Source organism: Phanerochaete carnosa (assembly GCF_000300595.1).
Source record: "Phanerochaete carnosa HHB-10118-sp unplaced genomic scaffold PHACAscaffold_6, whole genome shotgun sequence".
Lineage (NCBI taxonomy): Eukaryota > Fungi > Basidiomycota > Agaricomycetes > Polyporales > Phanerochaetaceae > Phanerochaete > Phanerochaete carnosa.
The window spans coordinates 764437-790109 of NW_006767633.1; the positions used below are offsets into that span (position 1 = coordinate 764437).

At 55.1% G+C, this 25673-nt stretch overlaps 12 protein-coding genes across 12 annotated transcripts; 7 read left to right on the top strand and 5 right to left on the bottom strand.

The window, feature by feature from the left end:
- Nucleotides 1-986: 986 nt before the first annotated feature.
- Nucleotides 987-2948, top strand: PHACADRAFT_162446 (uncharacterized protein; the record flags this gene model as incomplete). The annotated part of the gene is made up of 10 exons (XM_007396705.1): nucleotides 987-1130; nucleotides 1187-1307; nucleotides 1369-1451; nucleotides 1513-1754; nucleotides 1821-1884; nucleotides 1945-1995; nucleotides 2058-2176; nucleotides 2240-2369; nucleotides 2423-2725; nucleotides 2790-2948. 10 exons carry the CDS (start codon nucleotides 987-989, stop codon nucleotides 2946-2948), a joined length of 1416 nt encoding a protein of 471 aa, XP_007396767.1.
- A 1019-nt stretch (nucleotides 2949-3967) lies between these two features.
- PHACADRAFT_196501 (uncharacterized protein) lies at nucleotides 3968-5220 on the bottom strand (the record flags this gene model as incomplete). Its single annotated transcript, XM_007396706.1, has 5 exons — nucleotides 3968-4126; nucleotides 4211-4384; nucleotides 4459-4678; nucleotides 4726-5033; nucleotides 5101-5220. 5 exons carry the CDS (start codon nucleotides 5218-5220, stop codon nucleotides 3968-3970), a joined length of 981 nt encoding a protein of 326 aa, XP_007396768.1.
- A 1808-nt stretch (nucleotides 5221-7028) lies between these two features.
- Nucleotides 7029-8633, top strand: PHACADRAFT_209893 (uncharacterized protein). The gene is made up of 6 exons (XM_007396707.1): nucleotides 7029-7290; nucleotides 7361-7542; nucleotides 7592-7683; nucleotides 7736-7898; nucleotides 7956-8056; nucleotides 8116-8633. The coding sequence occupies exons 1-6, from the start codon at nucleotides 7080-7082 to the stop codon at nucleotides 8390-8392; spliced, it is 1026 nt and encodes a 341-aa protein (XP_007396769.1). The 5' UTR covers nucleotides 7029-7079; the 3' UTR covers nucleotides 8393-8633.
- Nucleotides 8634-9330: 697 nt separating this feature from the next.
- Nucleotides 9331-10774, bottom strand: PHACADRAFT_257670 (uncharacterized protein). Its single transcript, XM_007396708.1, has 5 exons — nucleotides 10622-10774; nucleotides 10256-10554; nucleotides 9977-10196; nucleotides 9696-9902; nucleotides 9331-9644 (listed from the first exon to the last, which is right to left on the bottom strand). Exons 1-5 carry the CDS (start codon nucleotides 10739-10741, stop codon nucleotides 9486-9488), a joined length of 1005 nt encoding a protein of 334 aa, XP_007396770.1. The 5' UTR covers nucleotides 10742-10774; the 3' UTR covers nucleotides 9331-9485.
- Nucleotides 10775-11844: 1070 nt separating this feature from the next.
- PHACADRAFT_185054 (uncharacterized protein) lies at nucleotides 11845-12238 on the top strand (the record flags this gene model as incomplete). Its single annotated transcript, XM_007396709.1, has 1 exon — nucleotides 11845-12238. Exon 1 carries the CDS (start codon nucleotides 11906-11908, stop codon nucleotides 12236-12238), a length of 333 nt encoding a protein of 110 aa, XP_007396771.1. The 5' UTR covers nucleotides 11845-11905.
- A 97-nt stretch (nucleotides 12239-12335) lies between these two features.
- Nucleotides 12336-13683, bottom strand: PHACADRAFT_145674 (uncharacterized protein; the record flags this gene model as incomplete). Its single annotated transcript, XM_007396710.1, has 7 exons — nucleotides 12336-12562; nucleotides 12615-12777; nucleotides 12840-13133; nucleotides 13175-13297; nucleotides 13350-13506; nucleotides 13561-13592; nucleotides 13649-13683. The coding sequence occupies 7 exons, from the start codon at nucleotides 13681-13683 to the stop codon at nucleotides 12488-12490; spliced, it is 879 nt and encodes a 292-aa protein (XP_007396772.1). The 3' UTR covers nucleotides 12336-12487.
- A 1599-nt stretch (nucleotides 13684-15282) lies between these two features.
- Nucleotides 15283-15580, bottom strand: PHACADRAFT_209897 (uncharacterized protein; the record flags this gene model as incomplete). The annotated part of the gene is made up of 2 exons (XM_007396711.1): nucleotides 15283-15366; nucleotides 15422-15580. The coding sequence occupies 2 exons, from the start codon at nucleotides 15578-15580 to the stop codon at nucleotides 15283-15285; spliced, it is 243 nt and encodes an 80-aa protein (XP_007396773.1).
- Nucleotides 15581-15757: 177 nt separating this feature from the next.
- On the top strand, nucleotides 15758-18035 carry PHACADRAFT_257674 (uncharacterized protein). The gene is made up of 7 exons (XM_007396712.1): nucleotides 15758-16183; nucleotides 16390-16595; nucleotides 16651-16873; nucleotides 16925-17193; nucleotides 17245-17589; nucleotides 17646-17769; nucleotides 17825-18035. Exons 1-7 carry the CDS (start codon nucleotides 15776-15778, stop codon nucleotides 17864-17866), a joined length of 1617 nt encoding a protein of 538 aa, XP_007396774.1. The 5' UTR covers nucleotides 15758-15775; the 3' UTR covers nucleotides 17867-18035.
- A 444-nt stretch (nucleotides 18036-18479) lies between these two features.
- PHACADRAFT_196508 (uncharacterized protein) lies at nucleotides 18480-19421 on the bottom strand (the record flags this gene model as incomplete). The annotated part of the gene is made up of 5 exons (XM_007396713.1): nucleotides 18480-18696; nucleotides 18762-18838; nucleotides 18898-19066; nucleotides 19114-19307; nucleotides 19362-19421. The coding sequence occupies 5 exons, from the start codon at nucleotides 19419-19421 to the stop codon at nucleotides 18480-18482; spliced, it is 717 nt and encodes a 238-aa protein (XP_007396775.1).
- A 1883-nt stretch (nucleotides 19422-21304) lies between these two features.
- On the top strand, nucleotides 21305-21940 carry PHACADRAFT_257677 (uncharacterized protein). The gene has a single exon (XM_007396714.1). The coding sequence runs from the start codon at nucleotides 21387-21389 to the stop codon at nucleotides 21729-21731; it is 345 nt and encodes a 114-aa protein (XP_007396776.1). The 5' UTR covers nucleotides 21305-21386; the 3' UTR covers nucleotides 21732-21940.
- A 1863-nt stretch (nucleotides 21941-23803) lies between these two features.
- Nucleotides 23804-24037, top strand: PHACADRAFT_96476 (uncharacterized protein; the record flags this gene model as incomplete). The annotated part of the gene is made up of 1 exon (XM_007396715.1): nucleotides 23804-24037. The coding sequence occupies one exon, from the start codon at nucleotides 23804-23806 to the stop codon at nucleotides 24035-24037; it is 234 nt and encodes a 77-aa protein (XP_007396777.1).
- Nucleotides 24038-24224: 187 nt separating this feature from the next.
- Nucleotides 24225-25234, top strand: PHACADRAFT_257678 (uncharacterized protein). Its single transcript, XM_007396716.1, has one exon. The coding sequence runs from the start codon at nucleotides 24386-24388 to the stop codon at nucleotides 25118-25120; it is 735 nt and encodes a 244-aa protein (XP_007396778.1). The 5' UTR covers nucleotides 24225-24385; the 3' UTR covers nucleotides 25121-25234.
- Nucleotides 25235-25673: the final 439 nt, after the last annotated feature.

Below are 25673 nucleotides of genomic sequence, written 5' to 3' on the forward strand. Positions count from 1 at the left end.
CGCGCCACTTGTCTCCACCCACCGCCGTGCGTTGCCATATCAAGGGTGGCGCGAGGTGGGGTCGGGGGCCGATGTGAGTCACTGATGCGCCTGATGCGCCACTGTAGACGCCGCGGCGGCTTTCTACCGCCCGACCCCGATACGTGCGACGTTTCCCTTGTTCTCGATTTCTGCAAGCACCGTGTTGTATGTCAAAGCCTGTCCCGCTTAGTCCGCTCTGGGGTGTTTGTGGTGACGCGCGGCGGTGGCAATGCGAAAAAACAAGGCGGCCGCGACGGTGGGTGCGGCGCATGGTGTTTGAGCTCTCTTGGCATCGCCTCGTCGTGAGCGAGCACAGAGTAGGAATATTCAACTACCTTTGTGTAGCAGCCCCTTACAATTGCCGTGCTGTGCGTCGGGCGTCTCGACGAGGCAGGGCAGGCACCTGAGCCGGAGGCGTTCATTACGGAAGTAAACTTGAGCGATCTATTGTTCCCCGCAATCTGCTTCCGCAAGTCGACTTCTGTCGAGCTACAGGGCCTTCTAACGGCCCAAAAATGCTTACAGGCTGAGACTTCCAGCCCCGGAGATCTCGGACACCGCGACGTGCGCGGTTCTTCAACCTCGTGTCTTTATCCAAGGCCTTGCAGCCAGGGGCAGGTGAGAAAACAGTCTCAAAGCTGTCTCAAGAGCTGCTAGGCACGACAACGATAATCTTTCGATAGGGTTCCGAGCTCGGGCAGGGTTGATCAGGAGCTGGATTCATCCCGCGGGCGGCTCAAGGACGGGCTGCCCAAAAGACGCAGGCAGATTGAGCAGCCCCGTTCATCTCGCACCCGGCACTATCCCTCTTACCCTCACGACGCTACCAAATTTCGGGGTACGCCAGATTCCGTGTCTTCTACCACTACAACTCCCGTTATATATCTAGGCGTGTGCGTCGCACCTCGCTCACACTTCGTCCGTCAAGGACTTCATACTAACGCCCGCGCCAGACACAAGGAGCTATGCAAGAACGCCCCACACAAGCTCGACTGAGGATCCACTTCCTCGTCATTGGCACAACTGCTGCTGGCCTGGCCTCTGCGATAGCTCTGAGGAGAGCAGGACACAGAGTCACCGTGCTCGATGTCGAAGACCAGATTGCAAATGTGAGTGACACTCGTCCCCTTGTCCTCCGAGGCTGACCAATTCGCTCGTGCTCCAGACCTGGGGTGAGAACGGCTGCATCATTCCGCCAAGCATGTCCAAGCTCCTGCTGCGCTGGTTGCCTGAGGAGCACGTGCGTGAACTCTCGGTATGCTCACGCGCGATGCTCATGACAAAGTGTACGTGTTCCCGCTCATGACGCGCCCGCACTACCGCCTCACAATCTGTCCGCTTTCGCAGTCGAGTCCGAGGAGGTGTTGGGCCTGCACAGCTGGCTGGAGGAGCTTTTCCGCGATGCCGGAGGCAACATCTTGTACATGCACGTGAGCACGCCCATTTGCATTTCCTTGGCCCGACATGCTCACACCTTGCGAATGTGGCTAGTACGCAGACGTGCGCCAACTGCTGTTCGACTCCGCGCTATCCTACGGCGCAACGATCAGACCACAGGCGCGGATCACGTCCGTCATGTTTGGCGCAGACGGCCGGCCTTCTGTGCGATTGGCCTCGGGAGAGGCAATTGAAGCTGATGTCGTCGTCGGCACGGACGGGCCCGAGAGCGTGCTGCGACGGCACATCGCGGGCGCGGACGTCAAAGAGACGGCGCTGGGCATGTCCCTCTTCAGGTGCGGATCTTGGTGGGCCCCTGCGACGGCGGCGGCGCGAGCGCGGCTGATCAGCTCTCCCACCAGCATACCGGTCCCGCGAACAGCGATGGAAGGCGTGCCAGAGCTCCGGCCGCTACTGGAGAGGACGGTGCGTGCCTGTCCATTAAATTTTTTGCTGTCGCACACGCTGAGCCCAGACCCCAAGCAGACGTCGCACTCGTGGCTCGGCAGCGCGCGCGGCGCAGTTGGTCACATCGCCGTGAGTACAATCCCCCATCCGCTGACAGCGTGTGCGAACGCCCGAGCTGACAGGACCCGTAGGGCGTCCGGCCGGAGTACGCGCTGCAGGTGTACGTCCCAGCAGCAGGCACAGAGGCGTACTGGGGCAAGCGGGTCACGCCAGCCCAGATCCTCGAGGCAATGGGCGGGTGCGAACCGCGGTGAGTCCCACGCTCCATCGACATCACGGGCTTGGCGACGCTAACGCGGTGGTGGCTGCGCAGGCTCAAGAAGCTCGTCGAGCTCTCAGCGGGCGGGCGGTGCGTGCCACTCACGGAGCCGCCAGAGCTCGAGACGTGGGTGCACCCCGGCGGGCGGCTGATCCTCATCGGCGACGCCGCACATCCCTTCCCGGTACGCCCCCTTCCACTTTCCCTCCCACCACTTGGCCGGTCCTCACCCGAAAGCAACAGCGCGGCTCGGTGAACGGACTCGCGGCGTCCGTGTGCGACGCGGCGGCGCTCGGCGGGCTCTTCCGGCACCTGCACCACGCAGGGCAGGTCGAGCCGTTCCTGCACGCGCTCGAGGCGATCCGGCGCGAGCCCGTGCGGAAGCTGCTCGAGACGGACCTCGAGAGCTACGCGGCGATCGCGATGCCGCCCGGCGCGGCACACGAGCTGCGCTACCGGATGATGAAGGAGAAGCACGCCGCGGGTGTCGAGGCCCTCGTCGGCTCGGAGCCGGACGACGTCGTCGCGGCGCATTGGGAGGTGCGTCCGTCGCCCGAGCACGGGTTGGCGTTTGGCTGGGAGCTGATGTCCGGTTTTTTTGCAGAAAGAGAAGGACATGTATGCGTACGACGCGGAAGATCACGCTGCAGAGTGGTGGAACGACTGGGGCCTGCTCCAGGAGCGCGCGATGCGCCAGGCCTGCGTCGTCTGTGAAAGGGTACCGATCTGCGAGATTGTCACGCAGAGTATCGTGGTGCTCTGAGCTTACCGGGAGTCTGCTACACCTCCGATGCTGGTCGTGTTGCTTTCTTTATGTTATCGTTTCGCAGTATTTTCGGTCTGTACACTCATTTACTGTTCTCTTGGGGCACATTTGAAGACATGTAGGCTATGTACAAGCTATGCAAATACCACTAAACAACCACATTGCATGAAATGATATCTTTGCGCGCAGATACCCCGTGCGGCCCCAGGTTGAAGGTCATCCTCTGCGCCTTTCAACATCTCTATCACTCGGATGACTATCCGAAAGCGAGGATTTGGTACTATTACAAGGTCTCGAATGCTGAATTTTTTTTTTCCTCTCCTGAATTTAAAGTGAAATGCTGAATTTCTGGACAGAAGTGGTCACCGTCATAATGGCGATTCAGCTACGATGCCGGCTTGTTAATGTCTTACAAGCTTCCTGTCCCTTAATTTACTTCTACAAGAGGAAGATTGAAATTACACGGTAACAATTCAGATGCCAGAGGCCTGGGGAGCGTGGCATGTAGACGTAGACGGCCCGCTTTACCTTTTGGTAACTATTTGTCATACTGTGTTTGTCATCTTCAGCGCTCTGTACACAATGCTTCTAGCGGCCTCTCTACTACACTCATATCCTCTTCTTTGTCTGCGTAATGTGTCCTCCAGCTTCTTTCATAGCATCCTCAGCATTGTCTACATTTGTCTCGCAGCATCTGCAAGAGGTTCAGTGTTTCAGGGATTGACAGCAGGTCTATCGGCATCTGTTTTTGACGACTCAAGTGCAGAGAATAGTTCATGATCGGAACCGGGGCTCTCGTGGGCATAATTGGACCGCTGACCAGCATTGGTCGCCTGTGTGGTAGTATCTGAGAGAAAATCCTAGGGAGCTGGATAGAATTCAACACCCTAAAATTGCAAGAATTAGAAGCATCAAGTTGCAGCATACCACAGAAAATCACTGTCCGACTGAGCTGAGTATATCATCGGCATGTACATACATGCTCAGACCGCTCGGATGGTCGGCGCCATACTATTTCACTGCAGCTCAGGCGTGTCTACGAAGATGACTTTCATCGCCTGTTCGGGGTAACGAAGGCCCATGGAGCCATCCGCCGCTTCCGCAACCCGGCGCACCTCCTCCAAGTCCTCCGGCGAGAGCTTGATACTTAGCGCGCCCAGATTCTCCTTCAAGTACTATCGTCCCTATCAGCGTCATGCACTCGCAGTACATGAAAGGTAACATGCCTTCTCCTTGGTGGTGCCGGGAATGGGAATCACGTTGTCTGCCTGCGCGAGCAGCCACGCGAGCGCGACCTGACCGGGCGTCGCGCTGTACTTTGTACCGACCGTCTTGAGGTCTTCGACGACTTTGAGGACATTCGGGAAGTTCTCGCGCGAGTACCGCGGTACGATGCGCCGGAAGTCGCCCTGCTCAAAGTCATCTGGCGACTTCTAAGAGACAGGTTCGTCAGAACCACACACAGCGAAAAGACGTTCACAAGGGTTTCAGCGGGCGCTGCACGTACATATTGGCCAGTGATGAGCCCGCGGCCGAGTGGCGAGTACGCGACGATCGTGATGCCAAGCTCCTGGCACGCCTTGAATAGCCCGATCTTGTCGTCCTCGATGTCGAGCGTGAACGGCGAGTACTCGACCTGCAGCGCCGAGATTGGATGTACGGCGTGTGCGCGGCGCAGCGTCGCTTCGGAGCATTCCGAGAGACCCAGGTAGCGTACCTTGCCCGCCCTGCAAAACCACATGAGAAACCAGTATTGTCCGCCCAGGAAACTCACCTGACGAGCTCGGACATGGCGCCGACTGTGATCTCGATGGGGATCGTCGTGTCCATGCGGTGCAGGTAGTAGAGATCGACGTAGTCCGTGCCGAGGAGGCGCAAAGATTTTGCGAACTGCTCACGCATGTACTCGGGCGAGCCGTTTGGAATGCCGGTCGCAAGGCCGTAGCCAAACTTAGTCGCGAGGAAGATATCGCTGCGCTTGCCGGTGCGCGCGAACCACTTGCCGAGAAGCTCCTCGCTGTCGCCGTACATATTGGCCGTGTCCCAGTTTGTACAGCCCTGTTCGTAGACGGCGTCGAGGAGCTTGGGGGCGTCTCGTCAGCGAAACAATGACAGAGGTGCTGTCACGCGCAATGACGAATAGACCTACCTTTAGACGTTCTTCGTCGGGCAAAAGCTTGCCATAGAACGCAGATAGGCCCATTGCACCGAACCCTATGGAGGTGACCTGGGCGTCGCCGATTTTGCGAGTGGGAAGCTGAGCAGGCATTTGTCGCTGTTTTGCGTGAGCACGAGTAGATGTACTATATGACCTAGAAGGAGGCTGAAGACTGTCCAGTGGAACTGATCTTTCTTCCACGAGACTGGCCTTTATATACGTCGATGAACGCCCACCTTCTGCGTTGCCCATCGCCTGTGGCAGAATTTTTGACTTCGCATTGACCAAGCGGCAGGACATGCCGTTCTCAGTGGCTTACGTTGCATGACGGCTGCAGAACGCTCCTACTGCGAGTAAGCCCCCTGACGTGCGAAAAACATGCACGCTCATGTACATCAATTTAGGACCCTGGGAGCAGCATTCTTGGCAAAGATCTTGCATATTTTGTCAGCTATCAACTATCCCCGGCCTCATCTCCGCGAAGAAGCGTCACGAATGGGCCATGGGACCGCGTACGGACCTATGAGAGCGCGAGCATCTGCAGAGTCAGAGAGCTAAACCAAGATAATCAGTACCTCGACTCGGCACCGACACTCGATGACTAGGTCCAGCCGTCCAAAAGCTTGCCGGGCAGTACGTATGTCTTCCGGAAACGCTCGTGACGATGCTACCCAGCGACAGGCGAGCATGTCGTGCGGCCGTGCTTCAGCTGCAGAGATTTTACCAGTGCTTCCTAGGAAATCTTTGTGTGCCGAATCGCCGTAAACTGTCTGAATTAATCACGCTGACGTTCAGAGATGGGACGGGGGCGGCATGAGTCTAGAAAAGGGTGAAAAAGGAGACAGCCGGCTATTAAGCAGACGCCTGGTTGCAAATACGCCACGTCCGATTTGGGTTGAAGTCTCCTGGAATTCGTGTTATATCTTCTGTGCTACACTGCTACACGGGCAGTCGCAATATTGATTTTGAGTGGATTTTGAGAGTTGCTTACAGTCTCGCTTTACCAATACGAAGCCATGACTCGGATTGTCTTCCCTTATCGCTAATACCAATGGATAACTTGCGCCACCCGCTCTAAGACGAGCCACGAGTGCTGCTCCTCCATACCGGCTGGCCTCACTCATGGATGGCCTCCAAAATAGACACGGCTGTCCGACCCACCAAGACCTCCCGATTCTGATCGCATTCGAGTCGTGGAGTCCCATAGCCGGTACACCACTTGGCTGGCGTCCAACTCCGTCTAAGACACCCTTCATCAACCTGACGTCAACCTCACCCACTCACACATCCCCAGATGTAAACCTGCGTCTCCTCTTCGTGCCCGAGCCAAACCATGCACTCGACCTCGAACACCACGTCGTCCGAGCCATGCCTGCAAAAGTCTCACCAAGCTCCGAAGCGCGGGCAGCAGCAGACGCACCTCCGGGCCCCTCCTTCCTCTACCTGCCCAAAATGCGTGCTCAAATCCGAGCAGCAGGTCAAGCGTCAAGCTTCAAGCTTCAAGGACGACGTGCTTCGGCGCCTCAACGGCTCTCCGGGGCGAATGGAAGCAAAAGAAACAAATCCCAAAGACTTTGCCTACTGGCAGCCAACCCGGGATCTGCAGGGAGAAAACAAGCAAAATGGGCGCGGAATATTACCTGTAGTACTTTTTATGAGCAGTGTTGACGTGCTGGCTTTTTTTTCCAGCGGGCTGCTAGTAGGTAAGGTTCTTCAAGGGCTTCGACAAGAGCCACGGCGTTGCCCAAAGGGAATCGGTGATTTGTAAGAGATACGTTGGATAGGAGCCTCATAGACGCGTATTAGACGCGCATTTATTTGGCGCCCGGACCCTATTTCGACTGTAAGCCTCAAGTTCAAACCCTAACCTGAGGCAGGCAGGGGATTGATCCTAGTTTCGTCTGACCATTTCACTTGACAATATCGTATCGCACCTTGTAAGTTTGGTTCTAGTGCTCTAGCGAACAGTAATGTCCTCCGAGCCATCTTTGCACGCGCTTGCCAAAGTGCCCAGCGGAGGCAGCTTAGAAGATGCGCTCGCGGACTCGCTCTCTGGCTTCCAGTTCATCGATACCACGTTCTACGCATACACACGACGCATGCAGTTCGGCAAAGCTACGAAACCACGGGCTGTGCGGGCAAACAGCGTTATCCTGAAAGCATCGATTTACTTTCGTGGCCGTACGTAACTGGGATTGTCTGTATGCAGAGCCCATAGATGCCGACCGGAATACATTTCTGTCGGGCCCAGCGCACCCCATCACCCCTTCAGATGCATTCTCGGCAGAGCACTTCGGATCTGCAGACCACTACGAATGCGAGTCGGACAGCGACCTAGAAGACGAAGACGACGGTGCCGACGCTTTCGGCAGTTTATTGGCCACCCCTAGCGAGGTTGAATCCGCCAAGGAGGATAAGACAGACAAGAAGCCAGTAAGATCTCTCGTTACATATCTCTATACGTTCATGACGAGGGACATAGCTTGGCCCACTTGAAACCGATTCGGCCAGTGGGGCAGTTGCGATCAACGACGGTACACGAATCGTGCGGGCGAACTCTGTGGCTGCAGACACGTACGTATTAGTTTAGTATTGCGATGTCTGCTCACCCAGGCTGTTTTTGCAGGCTGGAAGCTCTCATCTTTTACATCTACGCGGGGAACATATATTTCTTGCCGCTACGCTCTTGCGGTACGAAAGTCCGTGGGGAAGCCAAGGCCGAACACCACATACAGCGTCGAAATAGGCCTTATTGTTCTTGCAAATCTATTTACCAATTTGCCGATGAGGTATGAGAGCAATCTCAGATCCTTTGTAGCAGACGTAGACGTCGACCGTCACCACAGATCGGTCTTGCGGAGTTGAAACAGCAAGCGGAGGTCTGTCTGTTCTCTCGATTGGACGCCGGTAACATCTTAGACGAGCTCTTTTCTCGCTTTTCCTCGCGGTGTGTTTTTGTGAGATCACCAAAAAAACAATCTAAGCCTGACAGGATGACTATTCCAGGTACCCACACATCTTGACTCGCCAGATCAGAATCTTGCTCGACAGCTACTGGACTGCATCTACGCAAGCAGCTCTGTCTCGTAAGTTTCAAAGCGTCGTGTGCGGTGATGTGCCGCACGCTGCCCCCATGCTGCTCTCGCTTCTTTCGCGTATACCCGCCACGCCCAAGCCAGCGGTGCTGGCAGACATCAAGGACTCAACCTGCCTCCTGCACCTGTGCGATCTGTCGCAGATACTGTGCCGCCATGACCAACAGTCCGCACCCTGCGACCCGTGACGTTTGAAACCTGGTCAGCTCATAGTTCACTTGTCCTCCGCAGTGTGTGATCATGGTTCAGTGACCAAACCGTGACTAGGGTGGCAGGGAGCTAATTAGGTGAGGCCCGCTGTTGTGAATTGGATTGCGCAGGCGGGGGAATCACGAGTAATCAACGGTAAATTACTAGGATAATACATCGTGTTCTTTTATAGGTTATCTACTTCCTAGTATATTCAGACCAATACTATCTACGCTGAGGAAGCTGAGACGAGGGGAAACACGGCGGGGAGTGAACCGGCGCCAGAGCCGAGAGTGCTCTGCGCGCGTCATATCTAAAACGGGAAAGCCATATCCAAATATGGCATGACGCGATGAGCGCGTCATGTCGGTGTCTCGGTGCGGCGCGGCTGATGCATCCGGCAGGTCAGTGCGCCTCGCACCTCAAATACTACAACACCCGCCGTTGGTGGTACCACTGGACACGTGCACTTAGGACAGGTAGTCATTGCATGGACAGCATACCGGCCGTCTCTGAAGCCGTTCTGGATGTCGGATACATGGATGAGTGTGACGAAGTGGATAATGTGTTACATAGTGTATAATGTTCTAGGTTATTGAATATGCTAATGCCGCACGTCCTGAAGGTTGTACATTGCCAAATAAAAAACTGAATGAAAATGGATATATATATATATACACGCTACTGCGAGCTCGCGGTTTGCCACCTGCCCCTCGTATATGTCCATATTTTTGTCCTGAATCATTACTTGACCTTACTGCGAAGTGTTGTAGAGGCACAGCAATGTGGACAAATGAAAGCCAAGCAGTGGGATCTTATTGACGGGCTGTTGAATGACATCACCATGGGGCCATCTTCATGCGGCCTCCGTCAAGCGATGACTTGCGGCGGAAAGCAGACAGGCCCATGAGACTGAGGTGGGAGGCTTAGGAGACATATTTGACTGTTCCGCATAAAAATTGCCAAATCGCAAACCAGAACCTTGCAATACACTACAGAAGACCACTAGCTGACTGAGCTGCATATATTGTTGGTGTATACATGGTCTGGGATACACACCCAGACCGCTCGCATGGTCGGCGCCATACTACTTCATTGCAGCTCAGGCGTATCTGCGAAGGTGACTTTCATCAACTGTTCAGGGTAACGCAGGCCCATGGAGCCATCCGCCTCCTCCGCAACCCGGCGCACCTCCTGCAAGTCCTCTGACGAGAGCTTGATACTTAGCGCGCCCAGATTCTCCTTCAAGTACTATCGTCCCTATCAGCGTCATGCACTCGCAGTACAGGAAAGGTAACATGCCTTCTCCTTTGTAGTGCCAGGAATGGGGATCACGTTGTCTGCCTGCGCGAGCAGCCACGCGAGCGCGACCTGACCGGGCGTCGCGCCGTACTTTGTACCGACCGTCTTGAGGTCTTCGACGACTTTGAGGACATTCGGGAAGTTCTCGCGCGAGTACCGCGGTATGATGCGCCGGAAGTCGCCCTGCTCGAAGTCATCTGGCGATTTCTAAGGGTCAAGTTCGTCAGAACTTCATACGGAAAAAATAAATTCGTAAGAGCTTCAGCGGACGCTGCACGTACGTATTGGCCAGTGATGAGCCCGCGGCCGAGCGGCGAGTACGCGACGATCGTGATGCCGAGCTCCTGGCACGCCTTGAACAGTCCGATCTTGTCGTTCTCGATGTCGAGCGTGAACGGCGAGTACTCGACCTGCAGCGCCGAGATTGGATGTACGGCGTATGCGCGGCGTAGCGTCGCTTCGGAGCATTCTGAGAGACCAAGGTGGCGCACCTTGCCCGCCCTGCAAAACTACATGAGCGACTGGTATTGTGCCCCCGCCAAGGCGTCCAGGTAACTCACTTGACGAGCTCGGACATGGCGCCGACTGTGACCTCGATGGGGATCGTCGGATCCATGCGGTGCAGGTAGTAGAGATCGACGTAGTCCGTGCCGAGGAGGCGCAAAGATTTCGCAAATTGCTCACGCATGTACTCGGGCGAGCCGCCAGGGCTGGGACCGGCGCCAAACTTGGTCGCGAGGAAGATGTCGCTGCGCTTGCCGGTGCGCGCGAACCACTTGCCGAGGAGCTCCTCGCTGTCGCCGTACATGTTGGCCGTGTCCCAGTTTGTGCAGCCCTGTTCGTAGACGGCGTCGAGGAGCTTGGGGGCGTCTCGTCAGCGAAACAACGACAGAGGTGCTGTCACGCGCAATGACGAATAGACCTACCTTTAGACGTTCTTCGTCGGGAAGAGGCTTACCATAGAACGCAGATAGGCCCATTGCACCGAAACCTATCGCGGTGACATGGGCGTCGCCGATTTTGCGAGTGGGAAGCTGAGCAGGCATGTGTCGCTGTATTGCGTGAGGAGGAGTGGATTTGTATGGTTTGGTAGGAGACAGAGGACTGTTCAGAGAAACTGGTCTTTCTTTTGCAAGTCCTGGCCCTTATATACGTCGCCAGTGGCAAGATTTATTGGTCTTGCATTAATCAAGCGGCAGGACATGCCGTCTCCAGAGGCTTACGTCGCACACCGGCTGCAGGACGCTCCTACGGCGGGCAAGCCTCTTGATATGCGAGATGCACGCCCATATGCATTAATCTAGGACTGTGGGCGTAGCATGACATTTTCAGCACAGCAAGAAGAGAGAGAGAGTATGTGTTTGTAAGCTATTCCCGTGAGGAAGCGTCACGGATGGACCGTGGGACCACGCACGAGCCTATGAGAGCGCAAGCATCCACATCAGCAAGCTTGACAAAGATCGTCGGTACCTCGATTCGGCTCCGGCACTCGATGACTAGGTCCAAAAGCTTGCCGGGCAGTACGTATGTCTGCCGGAAACGCTCACGACGCCCCCCTGCGACAGGCAAGCATGTCGTGGGGCCGTGCTTTAGCTGCGAGGATTTTACCAGTACTTCCCAGGGATTATTTGTGCCGAACCTCCGTGAACTGTCCGCAATGATCGCGCTGACGTAGCGCGGGTCTGAGGAGGGTGAGAAGGGAGACAGCCGCATGCTCAGTAGACGCCTGGTTGCAAAATTTTGATCGGTACGCCACGTCAAGTTTGGCAAGTCTCCTAAAATTCGTGTCGCTTCCTCTACTCTCCTATCACAGGGCGGCACAATTATCAGTACATTTTGGGCATTTCCCGACGTCCGTATCCAAGAGTCAAAGTCATAATCCTCTTGTCTTGTCTCTAATACCGCTAGGCGGCTTGCGCCACCCTCTAAGAGAGGCCACAAGCCACAAGTACTGCTCCCCTCTAAAAGTTGGTCTCGCTCATAGATGGCTTTTAAGCTAGACACGGCCTGTACGACCTATCGTCTATCAGCACTTGCTAATCCAAGACTTCCTGATTCTGATCGCATCATGGAGTCCCATAGCCGGTACACCACTTGGCCCAGCGTCCAACTCCGTCGAAGACACCCTTTATCAACCTGACGTCAACCTCACTCGCTCGCGCGTCCCCACATATAAGACCTGCCTCCCCTCTTCGCGCCCGAGACAAACCATGCACCGAACCACGAACACCACGTCGTCCGAGCCATGCCTGCAGAACTCCCACCAAGCCCCGAAGCGCGAGCAGCAGCAGCAGCAGGCGCACCCTCGGGCCCCTCCTTCCCCCACCCATCCAAAATGCGTGCTCAAATCCGAGCAGCAGGGCGCGCTGGGCGTGCGGGGCGCCACGCGGACGGTCCTCGACCCGGACGCGCCGCAGCAGGTCAAGGACGACGTGCTTCGGCATCTCGACGGGCTCGCTGGGGTGAACGAGGCGCCGTTCGCGCACAGCAGTCGAGAGGCCGCGGCGCGCGCCGTGCAGGAGGACCCATACGGGGAGGCCTGAGGCTGAGGGGTTGCCGCTCGAGAGGATAACATGAAGGTGCGCACCCGAGTGTTCGGGGGACGCGGCGGAAGCGCTGATGTGCGTTTGCGGGGTCAGACAAGCTGCATGATGCAACAAAAGCACGATGTGCAATGTAATACGGTGTACGACTAAAAGTCATGAGTATCCAGTACGATACGATAGCATGGCACTGTTCCCGACATATCTTGGTATACTCCATCCGAGAGGTATCTCTGAGAGAAAGCAGCGCTACACTGGATCTATGCCAACAAGTTTGCGCAGCTCCTCAAAGATGAGGAAGCTGACGATCGTATGCGTTCCTAGCTGCATGAGAAAATTAGACCGGCGAGCGACGACGAGAAACACAAAAACGCACCCGCGCCCAGCACATGCTGAAGCCTTTGTAGAACGCCATCGGGCCCTCGTTCATCAGGATCGTCTTCGCGCCGTGGAAGACGCCATTGAGCTGCCTGCTCTTGTCCGTCATGAGGCGGACCTTGACGACGTCGACTGGACTCGACATCACAGAGCAGCACAACCTATCCCAACCTTTTTCAGCCTCGCTTCCACCACGGTGTACGGTTTCAGGCTGCCTACGCACCCAGCGAACAGACTCGCAGTGATGTGCAGCCCGATGCCCTCGCGCATGACGCCGCGCTGCTTGAGCGTCTGCTTCACCTGGTCGTACGACGCGATCTGCGAGATCGAGAGCACGACGCCGCGGAACGTCGTCGCCTCGGCGCCGCGCCACAGCGTGCGGAGGCCGCCGAGCAGCGGAACACCTTTCGCGGCGGGCGAGTGCGCGCCCTCGCGGAAGACGGAGACGAAGGCGTGCGCGGTGTTCCGGTACGGCCGGCCTTGCGGGTAGTGCGCTTGCATGCGGACTGCCAGGCCCCTGGTCAGACGACGGTCAGCTGTTTGGGGGCAGAGGGGGACGCGCCTTTGATGACGTCCGTGGGGTTGGCGATGAATGAGCCTATGGAGGAGGAACATGTCGCGCCGAGGACCTTGAGCGCGACGCCTTCTCGCGTTAGTGCGCCGTTCGAGACTGAATGCAGTCTGTGATGTCTTTTAAAAGCTTTGGCGTAGGAAAAGTACAAGCTGCGCTCACGTGTCTTTGAAGAACTCGTACGTGCCCAGACGCATGCCCGAGTAGGTGAATTCGCGCATCATGGACGCGGTGAAGCCATGCGTCACAGCCTTGATACCTTCACTCTTCACCATCTGGGACCCGATGGCCCAGAAAGCGTTCGCGCTTTGGCCGGGGGCTATAAACGAGCGAGTCAGTTCCGATGAGAGCGACTCGAGACAGCTCGCCATACTTTGCGTTCGCAGCTGTTGACGCACTTTGATCCTGTACCATACCCTCTTCGTCAACAGATCCTCAAACAAGCTACGTTACAGACGTACACATCGAAAGGATTCGTCACTCCTGACGCGCACATAGCTGAAAGTACGCCATCATCGTCAGCGTATGGGCAGCAGCTTCGGAACAAACGGGACACGCACTGCTCAACGCTGCACACAAGTACTTCAGCAAGTAGTCCCTCGTCGATGTCTGCTGCGGTCTCAGCACAGCCCGCTTCTCGTTCATGAGCGCGACATCGTCTTCGAGGGTAGTGACACTGGGCGCCGCCGACATCCTGCTCTTCCGCTCTCGTCCGTGCCGGTGGTGTTGGAATCTAGGACGTCCGGGTGGCACCGGGGCTCGTGCAGGTCGAAGGAGGCGGGGGTGTGAACAAGCGACGTCGAGTGGCGGCCCATGCGGGGCGGGGAGGCGCAACGGGGCTGTTAGGAGTTCCGAATGACCTCCGGAGCCGATCCGTGTCACGGTCTAGGAACGGTTTGGGCGAGCGTGGCGGAATGTCTCAGGACGCGTCATGGGTTCGCGATCGGGAGAGGGCAGCAGCGCAGGGCCCGAGGGATCCAAGGAAAGAGGCGGGTTCGACGCGTCGTTGAGTGGCCGGAGGCACGGTCATGTCCGAGGATGGCTCGCAGCAGCAGCATAGTAGGATTAAAGAAGGAGCTATCGCTGAGCAGTTCTCAAAGACAGCTGTTAAATAGTAGCGGCGACGTTTAAAAGAGATAGTCTTGGTAATCGGAGAGGTAGTAGGCTCGTTTCTGCTGCTTCTAGGTAGGCACTCTAAGCGCCATATACCGTGTGAATTCGGACTTCGTCGCTCGACGCTCCATATGCTTTGCCAATGCAGTATAGCTTCATTTGTTCAAGGTATACACATAGCTGTTGACCGTTTTCCGTTCGAAAAAGCAGCATAACCATTTCTCAGAAAGAAAACAACGTAATTATGAACATAACAAGGCCAGCGAGTCTATCCGCAGTAAACATGGGGGAGGGTCCAGTCCGGGTCCAGTTCCCGTCTACACTTGCCAACATGAAGTTTGAAGATGAGCCTTGCAAATCAAATGTGGTAAGTTTTTGTGCAGTCTGAGCAGTGCTTGATAGATGAAAACGAAGAGCAAGAGTCCTCCTAAACCACCGGCAGCTCAGGAGCTACTGACCTTCCGGTGGATTAGAGGGAAGCAAGAAACTCAGGCACCGGGGTATGTCGGTGATCGAGCGGGCTTGCCGAGGACAGCGAGACGGGCAGGCTGCTTGGATAGAGCAACACATCTTACCTGTAGGACACTCTCACGCTCGGTGCAGAGGAGGTAAATGCGATGGCGATGGAGGATGGCAGTGCAGACGTTGCTTGTGGTATCGATTATGACAGCCTCTAGATAGGATATATTCCTAGTACGCGGAACAGTGTTCGGAATGACGGGAAGGCGCGGTGGAACAGGGCCAGAGAAGTGATGTTCCGTAACGAACCCTTCATGACGTGGTCCGCAAGCAAGCCAGGCTGAAAGTGGGGATTGCACCGTGTCGTAAAGCACACGGCAGTCCTTCTCGCTCTTTAGCGCGAGGACGCCGAACAGATGAGGGCGTAGCTGTCGGGACCAGGCCTGGGAGACTAGGTAGCTCCCTAGTCTCCAAGCCTGGTCCCAACAGCCTTGAGATCACCGCCTTACCTTGTAGCCCGTTATCAAGGCCTGAGTGTAGAGGTGTATTTCGGAAGGGAGCTGCTCCCAATAGTCGGTGAATGCATGAAAGGAGTGAGGTTCGTCATCTAGAGGAGCAGCATGAGCAGAACAGCCAGACGGCCTCTGAAGATGGCGACTTACACTGCGTACGGTATTTGTCCGTTTCATAGAATCGGAACCCAAACCTACCAGTTTCCCGCCGTTGGGGTGGGTATCGGGGGATGGGCGTTGAATACCAGAGATGTGGCCTGCACCAACAGCAGACGCGCCGCCGATGACTAGGATAGCGGTACTCAACATTGTAGTGCCGTAAATCCTCGTACACGAGCGAGAATATCAGTGGATATATACAATTTCTGCTATATCTCACGCTCTTGAGTGGCTTGCTGTGACGGCCGTAGGGTTAGGGTCAGCGGAACGCAGCGACCGGGCGCTCTGGATGACGCTGCGGAACCAGCTTGATCACCGACCACGACGATGAAATAGCCGACGGACATGGCGAGTCGATCTGCACGCGGCCGACGGACCTCCCAGGAAAACAGCCTGATGCGCACTCCCGAGCACACTCGGCGCTCGCTGAGCCAGGGCGACGACACGCCGCGCCCGCCTGGCTTAGGCGTTTTCCAAAGCGCCAACCCGTCTCCCAACTCTGGCCCTCACGACGCCAACAGTGCCGACCACAGCCATCCGACCAAGAGACTCGGCTTCTTGGGAGAAAAGCTGCTCTCGTCCTCCACTTCCGGCTCATCCTGGGGCCCCTTGAGCCAGGCAACATCGCGCAGCCATTCGCGAGCAGAATCGGCGAACCTTCTCCTATCACATTCCCGTGACTCTACTGCCTCCCCCGCACCAATGGCTTCATCTTCCAGCCATTATGCAAAAGCTCACGCGTCTCCATCCAAGGTGCGTGATGACATCATATTCAACCTTTGCGAGCAGTCTCCGTGACCATTGAGGCGGACGGCACAGACACTACCGAGCATATCCTCACCGTCGTCTGATTAGCTTCATCGCATGCCCATAAATGTCTTGCCCTTCCTTCTTGCAATATTCGCTCCTTGTCTCCTCTCCTGTATGCGTATGTAGCCTTATTCTGTCCTCTGTTCTAGCTCGTCTCCCGCGAAATGCATCGTCTTGGAAACCTCGCACACCTCCCAGTCCTGAACTCGTCGTTGTCCGCACCATCCAATGTGAGCCTCGCGCCATCAGCCAGCTCTGCCCTCGTAGGCTCGTCCAATGTAGGAGATAATCCCTGGGCGGCACTTGCGCTTTACATCCTCCCCCTCTTCAATGGGGAAGGATTACGCGTACCCATGTCAGTATTTGTTCCTTCGCAGTTAATTCGTGGCTCATTTGTCTTCACAAGCAAGTGAAGATCTCAATGCTCTCGTAAAACGCCACATCCAGTCCACTGTCTCGGCGTCGCCGTCAAAGGCCTTGGGCACTATGGAACATGACGCCTCAGAGCTTATATCCAACGGCACTGTTACCTTGAATTCCAAACTGATTGGAGTAGAAGATGAAGATCTCGTTGATCGAGTCGTCGACATATGGAAGTTCTTCTGGGATGAGGTCTTGCCGTATGTCGAAGGGGTGAGTCGTGTGGCGCTCTGTATGTGGTGAGCTATCTCAGTAGTTATGAAGGCCCTTCTACCGCTACAAACAGACCCGCTACTATTGTCTCTCTACAAGATCCCCAAGCCACACAAGCCAACCTCGCCTGTCGGCCAGAATGGGGCCGGTACCGTTACTCCTTCGTTCAAGACACAACAGATCGATGTTCGCACGATCGCTCTGCGGTACTTCCGGGACCAAATCATATACCCCGTCTTTCCCGTCCTGCACGACCGTCTCAATACCCTGAAGGAACGCTATCCACAGACAACTGGCTACCCGCCCCGTCTGCAGCAGATGTACGCCTTATACTTTCATACACTGCATCAGGCTGACGTATCGTTCTCTAGGCTCCTCGTGCTCCTTTCCCAGCGGACCCTGCCTGTCCTGTACTCTCTGGCCGTCTCTCCGCCGCCTCCGCCGCCCGGCGAAGAGGCTGTGCAGCTGCTACTGCGCGCGATGCGCACACCACTCGTCCAGATCTCACCTGACAACAAGCACTACTTTGGCGCGACCGGCGCGCCGTCGTTCCTCTCGGCAGGCGTCCCGCGCGACCGGCGCGGGCGCATTGCGCGCAAGCCAGAGCATGCACCTGCGGCCGACGCCCCGCTCGACGAGGATGCACATGGAGACGACACGCCGCGCCTGGGCGCCGCGTTCACGAACCCAGGACGCGAGCTCCTCGAGAGTCTCAAGTACGTGTTTCCTCTGTGCGCCAAACAGAGCAGGCAGCTGATTGGCTCGTGTGCAGGAGTCCAGACCTCGAGAGCGCACGCGTTGCGAGCATGGGCGGGTGGGGGCTCGGCCTCGGCGGCGAGGACAAGGGCCGGGAGGACGACGACAAGGACGAGGACCTCAACTGGGACCAGGCCCAGGTGCGCACTGCCCCGCCGCTGACTAAGTTATTGGCCGCTGACACCGTCCCTGCAGGCCGTCGTGGAGCGCATGGTCGGCATGAACCCTCCGCTCTGAGGCCTGCCGGCGTACGCCGTTCTTTTAGCTCATATCTATTCGTACTTTATTGCTGTCAGCTTTCGGTGTTTGTAGCTGTCTACACTTTCCCCTCTTGTTCCAAGGGCCTAGCCCTCCTCGCCACTTTTTCGCTTTCGTTGTAGCGCGCATTTGTACAAATATAACCGGCCTGGCTTTCTTTGGGCACGCTTACCCTATGCGTCGCGTGATGGCCTGCGTCTCAGGCCTCGAGGATGGGCTGTCTGGGACCCTGAGGTCTAGGTCGGTGATCTGTTCTGGCGAGGATCGCAGGCACCAAGGACTCGGCGCTGTAGGCTGTGACAACCACCAATCTCCGCCACGGTCTAGAGCCCAACGATAACTGTCTGTGAGGGAGAAGGCCTTCGATATCTAGATGACAACGGCACTTTGCTCGAGCTAACGGGATATCAAACAGCGAGGTATTGATGAATGAATGTTTCCCGGGAAAGGCGCGGACATCAGCGGGTCCAGACCTCGACAAACTATGCGACCCTTGCTGGGGGAAGACGTGGCCGGTGAACGGGCACGGCCTGACGCGCGACCTGCCAGTGCGAGAGACAAAGGCAATTTCTACAGCCGGTCCGAGGATGTTTTATACTTCGAGCGTGTCCGTGCGAGAGGTCTGGGCTCTACTGCGCGGCTGCGGTGCCGGCTCGAGCTTGCGGAGGGTCCAGGCCACGAGCAGCATCTGTCCCGCGCACATCGCGAGAGCGCAGGCGGTCGCTATGCGCGGGAAGAGCTGGGGGACCATGTTGGGCGGTTGCCAGACGTAGGAGATGAAGAGTGCGAGGACGAAGAACGTCGCGGCCCTGGAAGGTAGTTTTCAGGTTAGAAAGGGTTGGCTATGGCGAAAGGCACAGGGAGACGGGCGCACCAGAGGAGGAAAGTTGCTGGAGTAGCGAGGATGGTCAAAGGGTTTATCCATCTGCTAGAGGTTAGAGTCTGGAAGTTCTGGGTTTGTCGTGATTATTGAAATGCAGAAGCCTGCAGGTGAGCGGGAGTGAACATACGATGACCCAGTCGAGCGCGTGCTGTGGCCTCTTGATCTTGACGATGTGCAAGTATAGCATGGACCCGCAACAAAGGCTCGAAAGCGCGTAGAGTAAAGCCACAGCAGCACTCGTGCGGCTGATTGTACTGCTGGTGACCATGGGGTCCTGGAGCATCGTCGCGATTGTCCTGGTGCTATGAGCGAATCGAGCAACAGTAGGCAGTAAAATGCTTACCCGATGAAGACAGCGGAGACATAGTTCATCACCTGCCACTGCTCGAGGAGCCCGCGTGCAACGCGTCTCCATCGACGATGGAATACACCATCCAAACTATGCTCATCGGGCAACGGCGGAATAGCGACATGGCCGGGAGCAGACCCTTGCAGAGCGGCAGCCAGTGCGGACAGCTCCTCGAGCTCCCAGCGTAGCTGCTCACGCAATGAGTAGAGCAACGAGCAGTTACGGTAGAGCCTCGCGCAAACATCCACAAGCGGCCGACACAGCGTGATGAACGAGATGACGATCCTGGTTTGGCTGCCCATCCTATGTCTGCTGATGGATGAGTGGGCCATCGAACGCAGGTAGACGACTAATGGAAACATACCGTGTAGAAAAGGAGGAGACTATGGATCCCTTGGCATGAGATCCAGACCGTTGTTGCAGAATATAAGACTCCCGAGGACGTATGGAACCAGATATGCTGGCATCATAGTGGGCTTTGCAAGTGGGCCAGTCTAGGCCGAGTGTATTATCATCTGCAGCATAACTACGTACATTTTGGCGGAGGCTGCGGCAAAGACAGGGCCACAGAGCGTCACATGCCCCGAGTAGTCTGGACCGCTGGGTTCGTAGAAATCACCACCTGTGTTTTAACGTCCTGAGTCCAGACCGCCTTAATTTAAGTTCCACGCGCCATCAAATAGCATCTCGGAGCAGGCTTATGCCTGATATATGCAAACCTGCCGGGTGGGTCTAGTCCATGGGGTCTTTCGCGAAGGCGGACGCGAACTGCTGGATCCGTGAGTAGGATTCGAGACGCGCAAGGCCAGCCTTGACACACGATAAAACGTGAGAGCTTTATTCAAATAGTCGCCATTTCCTTCTACAGTTATGATGAGCAGGACAGAGATCGCTTCATAATTCGACCCACCACGGCTGACGGAAGTCAACTTGAGCACCTCCCTGTCGCGCCCCATGCACGCTACATCACGTGGAAGGCTAGTCTCGTAATGGGCATTTTCGGAGTATGAAATCTCCTTTGCAGAGGTGCGGTCGAGTTTCAAAGTTCGCTGATTGACCATTACAAATGGTTTGTTACCGCTGCATCCCGCTTGCTCAGTGTCCTGGAGCTGCGAACAGAAGGCAACCCTAACACATTTCGATATCTGTCCTTTTGTGTACGAGCCAAAGGTTTATTTTACCAGCTACTACACTATTCCCGTAAGTGCTAGAAAGTTTGTTGCACGTTTATCCCGAGCTGAGAGCAAACATGTAGGAACATGCCTATGTCGTGCACCGATGTCGCCATAATCGAGGGGCAAGTCTTGCAACGTTTGCCCAAGCTTCCTCAGGAACTATGCGACTCAATCATCGACCATCTTCACGATGATTCAGCAGCGCTGAAGACATGCGCTCTAGTTTGCAAAGCATGGCTTCCTTCCACCAGCCTCCACCAGTTCTCGACGCTCGCCTGTCCTCCATGCCGCCATTTCTGGAATCCAGGGAAGTATCCTGTGATAGAGATTGTGAACCGCAGATTCCTTTGCCAAACCGACGAGTGCGACTTCGAACACTGTCTCGCGATGCTGACCTCTTCGTCGCGTATCGCCTCCTCTGTGTCTGCCCTGAAGCTCTCTACCTTGCGATCGCATCAACCGCCCTTCCCCTATCTTCGCTTTTCGACCCTAGTGCAGATATTGAGCAGCCTACCGCGGCTCCGTGTCATCGATTTTTTAGACTGTAAATTCGAAGAAGATGTCCCGCACCCTGCTCTCTGCCACACACAAAACAATCTCGAGGTCCGATTCTCGACCTGCTTAACTCGATCTACGTACATGGAGTACGACTCGTCCCGGTTCAGACAGTCACTCGGCCCGGTGCAAAGGTTTGTCGCAGGCACAAGCATGCCCGACTACACCCGCACCGATCTCGCACTGAAGCTCCTTGATGGCACCGAGCGCGCACGTGTAGATGCGTATGAGGTAAACGGGGGAGTCCACCGGGAAATAATGCGCTACTTCGACTGTTTCCGGCAGTACGTCGACTTTGCATCATCGCGCGTCGTGACCCTGCACGGCCCACTGGACAGCGGGGCCACGCTGAGGCCCCGCTTTTCCATACCGCCCACTCTTGAGGAGCTTACGTACCACCCCGTCGCAGGATTTGGGACTCCCATCTTCACCGCTTTCACGAATCTCCGTGCGGTAACTCTCATCGGCTCGCTCTTCCTCGAGAGTGATCTCTCGTCTGCGTGGTACTGGTCGAACATCGTCCATGACCTATATGCAATGCCGACCCCCGAGCTGCGTGATGTCGGCATCATCCTGCAGGTTCTCGAGAACAAACAATACGACTTATTAGAAGTCACTCCGGCGGACATTCTCTTTCAGCGCTTTCGCAGCTCGCTCGCCGGCCAAGACTGGATGCGGCTCGTCAAATGTCTCGCACGCTTCCCAGCTCTGCAGACGCTCCGGCTCGAGATGGAGCTCCAGCCGTACCCTATCGCCCGCGGAAGGCTCTCCAGCGATATTCCGGGGTGCATCTGTGTTACGCAGGAGGTTGCAGCTGCCAGCCTTCCCGCGGCTGTTCTAGCAATGGCCAAAGTAAGCGTGGTTTTGGGCTACTGTGCCTAAGCTGTGAAGAAACACCAGAGGCAGGTTCAGTCTTCCGCACATGCAATGTTATCTTGGCCACACCGCGATATCGGCACTACATCTAATTCTGTGACAGCCTTAGTGTCAACTGCATATCGTATCGTACGGTGACCAGAGTCACATGTATGACCATGCCCAATATGGTGATAATATGTGAAAGCCTTCAAGAATGTCACTTTCTTCTACATACTATGATGGCACCCTGATTTATAAAAATTGAGCAAATCTGCTTCTTGTAGCTTACCACAACCCCTCTTCGTGAGCGGTTTTGCATAAATCGATGTGCGCACACCTTGACTATGTATTCGCATTTTTTTGTATTTTATTGAGGTCTTGCAAGAGCTGCGGATCAATTCCGGTGCGCAAAATGGGACCTGCTCCCTCGTTTATTAATTTCGTCACACTAGTGTCACACCAGATGCCCTCGTTGCCTGCCGTGTCTGAGATCAGGCGGAGTGACAATTTCACCACACCTTGCCTGTTCATTGTAACGCTCCACAACTGTTCCTTCTCTGTGCATGTACCTAGCACTTTTAAAACAAAATATATCAGCCTACCAGGCTCAGTGCAAGTGCACAAGTTCATAAATGTGGTCGCAAGAATATTTGGTGAGCGAGATCTGGTTGGATCTAGCCATCAGTAGCATGTTTCAGCCAGTTTTAGACCGCTTCTGAGCATCTACAAAAATACCATACTTTCACCTTATGTCTGTCATGATATGGGTATCATATTATAGCATGAATACAGAGCTATCTTAAAAAATATTCCCAGCACCTCCGGAGGCAGATTGAAGTAGCAAAAGCAAATTGATAAAGCAGGGAACACTTATAAACGAGGGTGCCATCATAGTATCAAGGCGACAAAGAGATCGTGACTCGCAACGGCCGATGGTCTGGGTTAACTTCTTTGGTAACCCTAACCCACATCCCGGGCCTCGTCTAATTAATAATTGCTTACCCCAAAAATCAGTGTTCATCTCGCAGTCTCTTGCGTTGCTCATCAGAGCCCAGCTCGTGCAAGCTCCATTCATGTACTGTATTAGCTACTAGTACCACAATGAAATGTCTTAAGCTCTATTTCTACCGAATAGACATGCCCGGGAAGTTCAATATGAATGAAGATTCGTACCAGGCAAGTGTCAGCAACCTACAATCTAACTGGACTGGGCTACGACAAAGCTGAGGAGACAGACAAGAGGAGAATAGGTGAGGAAAGACCAGCTCAAGTCTGGCTTGTTATTGAGCAGTACAGGCTCCTTATATACATGTCAGACTCAATACCTAGATTATGCTACAAATATACGGAGGTGTATAGAAAGTGAAAGAATACTATGGAATCTGGGAGAACCATCCAGAGTATGTAATATTCATGACAGCAAGCTACGGCTGTGTATACACATCTATGACATGAGCCTGAGTGGGGGTGGTTATAGAGTGACTAATAAGAGCGCTGTGCGGCTCTTACAGATGGTCATTGTGCCAATAACCACAGAGGCGGGTCGGCAGGTCCTTCGCATTGGGACCAGTGTCATAGTATGTGGCACTGGGAGTCCTTCCAAATTGTCCGTCACGAATGCACGGCTCAATTTCTTCTTCTGTGCAGTCCCAAACAAGACAAGAGATGCTCGCGGACTTGCGTTCAAGGTTCAGCCTGAGCTCCTAGCTCTGGCTAAAATTCCACATTCATCTCCTGGCAATTCTTGGACAATGGCAACACTGTCCAATAGCATCTCTTTGCTCTCATAGGCCTCTTTACAGCACAGAGTTTTGAGATATGCACCAATTATTATTATATTAGAGCTATCTTCGGGGCCAAAACGGTCATGCCTTTCGCTTGCTGCCTTATCTTATCTTATCTTATCGAGACCCTTAGACGCCTGAAGAGCCTCTGCGGTTCACAGCCAAGATCAAGGTCTCCTTGTCCTTACATGCTCAGTTAGAATTCCTACCTTCGTAGGTATCGCAATCTTTCATAAGTAATTGAGACCTCTAAATGAAAGCCGTATCCATACTGCTAGGAGGATCACCGGCATCCCGCGTGGTGATATCGCCATGACAGAACAAAAAGTCTTACGGGGCTCGCCTAGGTTTCCCCAAGAACTGTGCGACTTGGTGATCGATCATCTACACGATGAACCAGCGGCATTGAAGGCGTGCTCGTTGGTTTGCAGGGCTTGGTTCCCTTCCACCGACCTTTACCTATTCTCGACGCTCGTTTTTCCTCCTTGTCCAGACCTATGGAATCCGAGAAAGCGTTTACAGACAGGAGACAGTGAAACTCTTTGATTAATTGATGGGTCCGAGTCTCAGGATCACTGCCTTGCGATGCTGACTTCTTCCCGGCGTGTCGCCTCCGCCATATCACACCTGAAGCTCCCTTCCAAACGACCTTACTAATCAGCATCCCCCATCCTTTTCCGAGTTTCGACTTCTATTCGAATAATAAACAGCTTACCCCACCTTCGCGTTGTCGAATTCGTGGACTGTGTATTTGAACTCGAAAAAGACGTCTCGCCCCCCACGCTCTGCCGCACGCGCAGCGATCTCGAAGTCCGATTTGCCACGCCTTCCCTCCCTGAACGTCGGCTCAGCTGACCTTCGGACGAGTTCAAGATTATCTTAGCACTCAGTCCGATGCGAAAGCTTATCATAGACAAGTCCCTGATCGAGCGCCACACTCCGCCCGCACACAGGCAGCTCCCTGCCGACACCAAGGTTGCGCACGTAGATGCGTTTGAGGCTGATTGGAGCAGCAGCAGCGATACAGTCTTCAACTTCCTCCTCTTCCAGTGTTACGTTGACTTCACGTCGCTGCGTGTCTTGACCCTGCACGGCCCGCTGTGCGACGGGCCCGTAACGCTCCTGCTTCACGTCCCGCTTGCGCTCGAGGAGCTCAAGTACCACGCCACCGGCTCGAGCCCTTCCATCGGCACTTGCACCAACCTCCGTATAGTCACCCCTGTCGGCAAGCTCCTCATCGAGCACGACGGCCCGTCCGAGTGGCTGGACATCATCCGCGACCTTCACGCCGTGCCGGCCCCCAAGGTGCGCGACGTCGGTATCGTCCTGCGGGTCTACGAGGACCCCTACTGGGTGAGGCAAGGGCACGTCACGCCGGCAGACGTCCCCTTCGAGCACCTCCGCCGCTCGCTCGCGGACCAGGACTGGGCGCGGCTCGCCGCGTGCCTCCCGCGCTTCACCGCTCTGCAGACGTTTCGGCTCGAGATGGGGCTACACTCGTTCTCTCGCTACGACGGCAGACTCTCCGACGACGTCCCGCGGTGCATCCGTATCATGCGGGAAGTTGTAGCGGAAAGCCCGCCCCAGGTCATAGTGGCGGTGACCAAAGTGGATGCATTCACTCGATGACCCTTACTTACTTTAGTCGGTGTATTGTAGTCCGTAAAATCGGCACTCATTACTTTAGCAGTGGGTGTCAAAATCATGTAACTTAAAATAAATGGAGCGGTTTAACATGCGAATCTTTCTTGAGTTTCCACCGTGAATTGCGGGGCCTTAGTTTCCGTTTTCTACGGTGAAATATACGCTGCTCCGAGTCTTCAATGCGCTGCACTAATTCCCAGACTTTGCATTGCGCTTCATGACCTGCGTAGTCTCGACCAGAAGAGAGGTAACGAGACTGGGCACATGTGCAACAGATTGCACAAGTGATATGTACAAACCATGAAAGAATCGCAATAAAATAATTGACATGCAGTACTATTTCAACAACACAACGACATGTGCGCTACATCGACTTGTCCATAACTTTAGTATCAGCAAGTACTGTACTACCACTACTGCGTACAATACCACGAACGAATAAATATCTCGACAACAGCTTTGAACACATTTAGACACAACAGACCGGAAAATTGCACAGAGCAAAAGAGAGAAGGGTTGCTCATAAGCCATAAAGCAA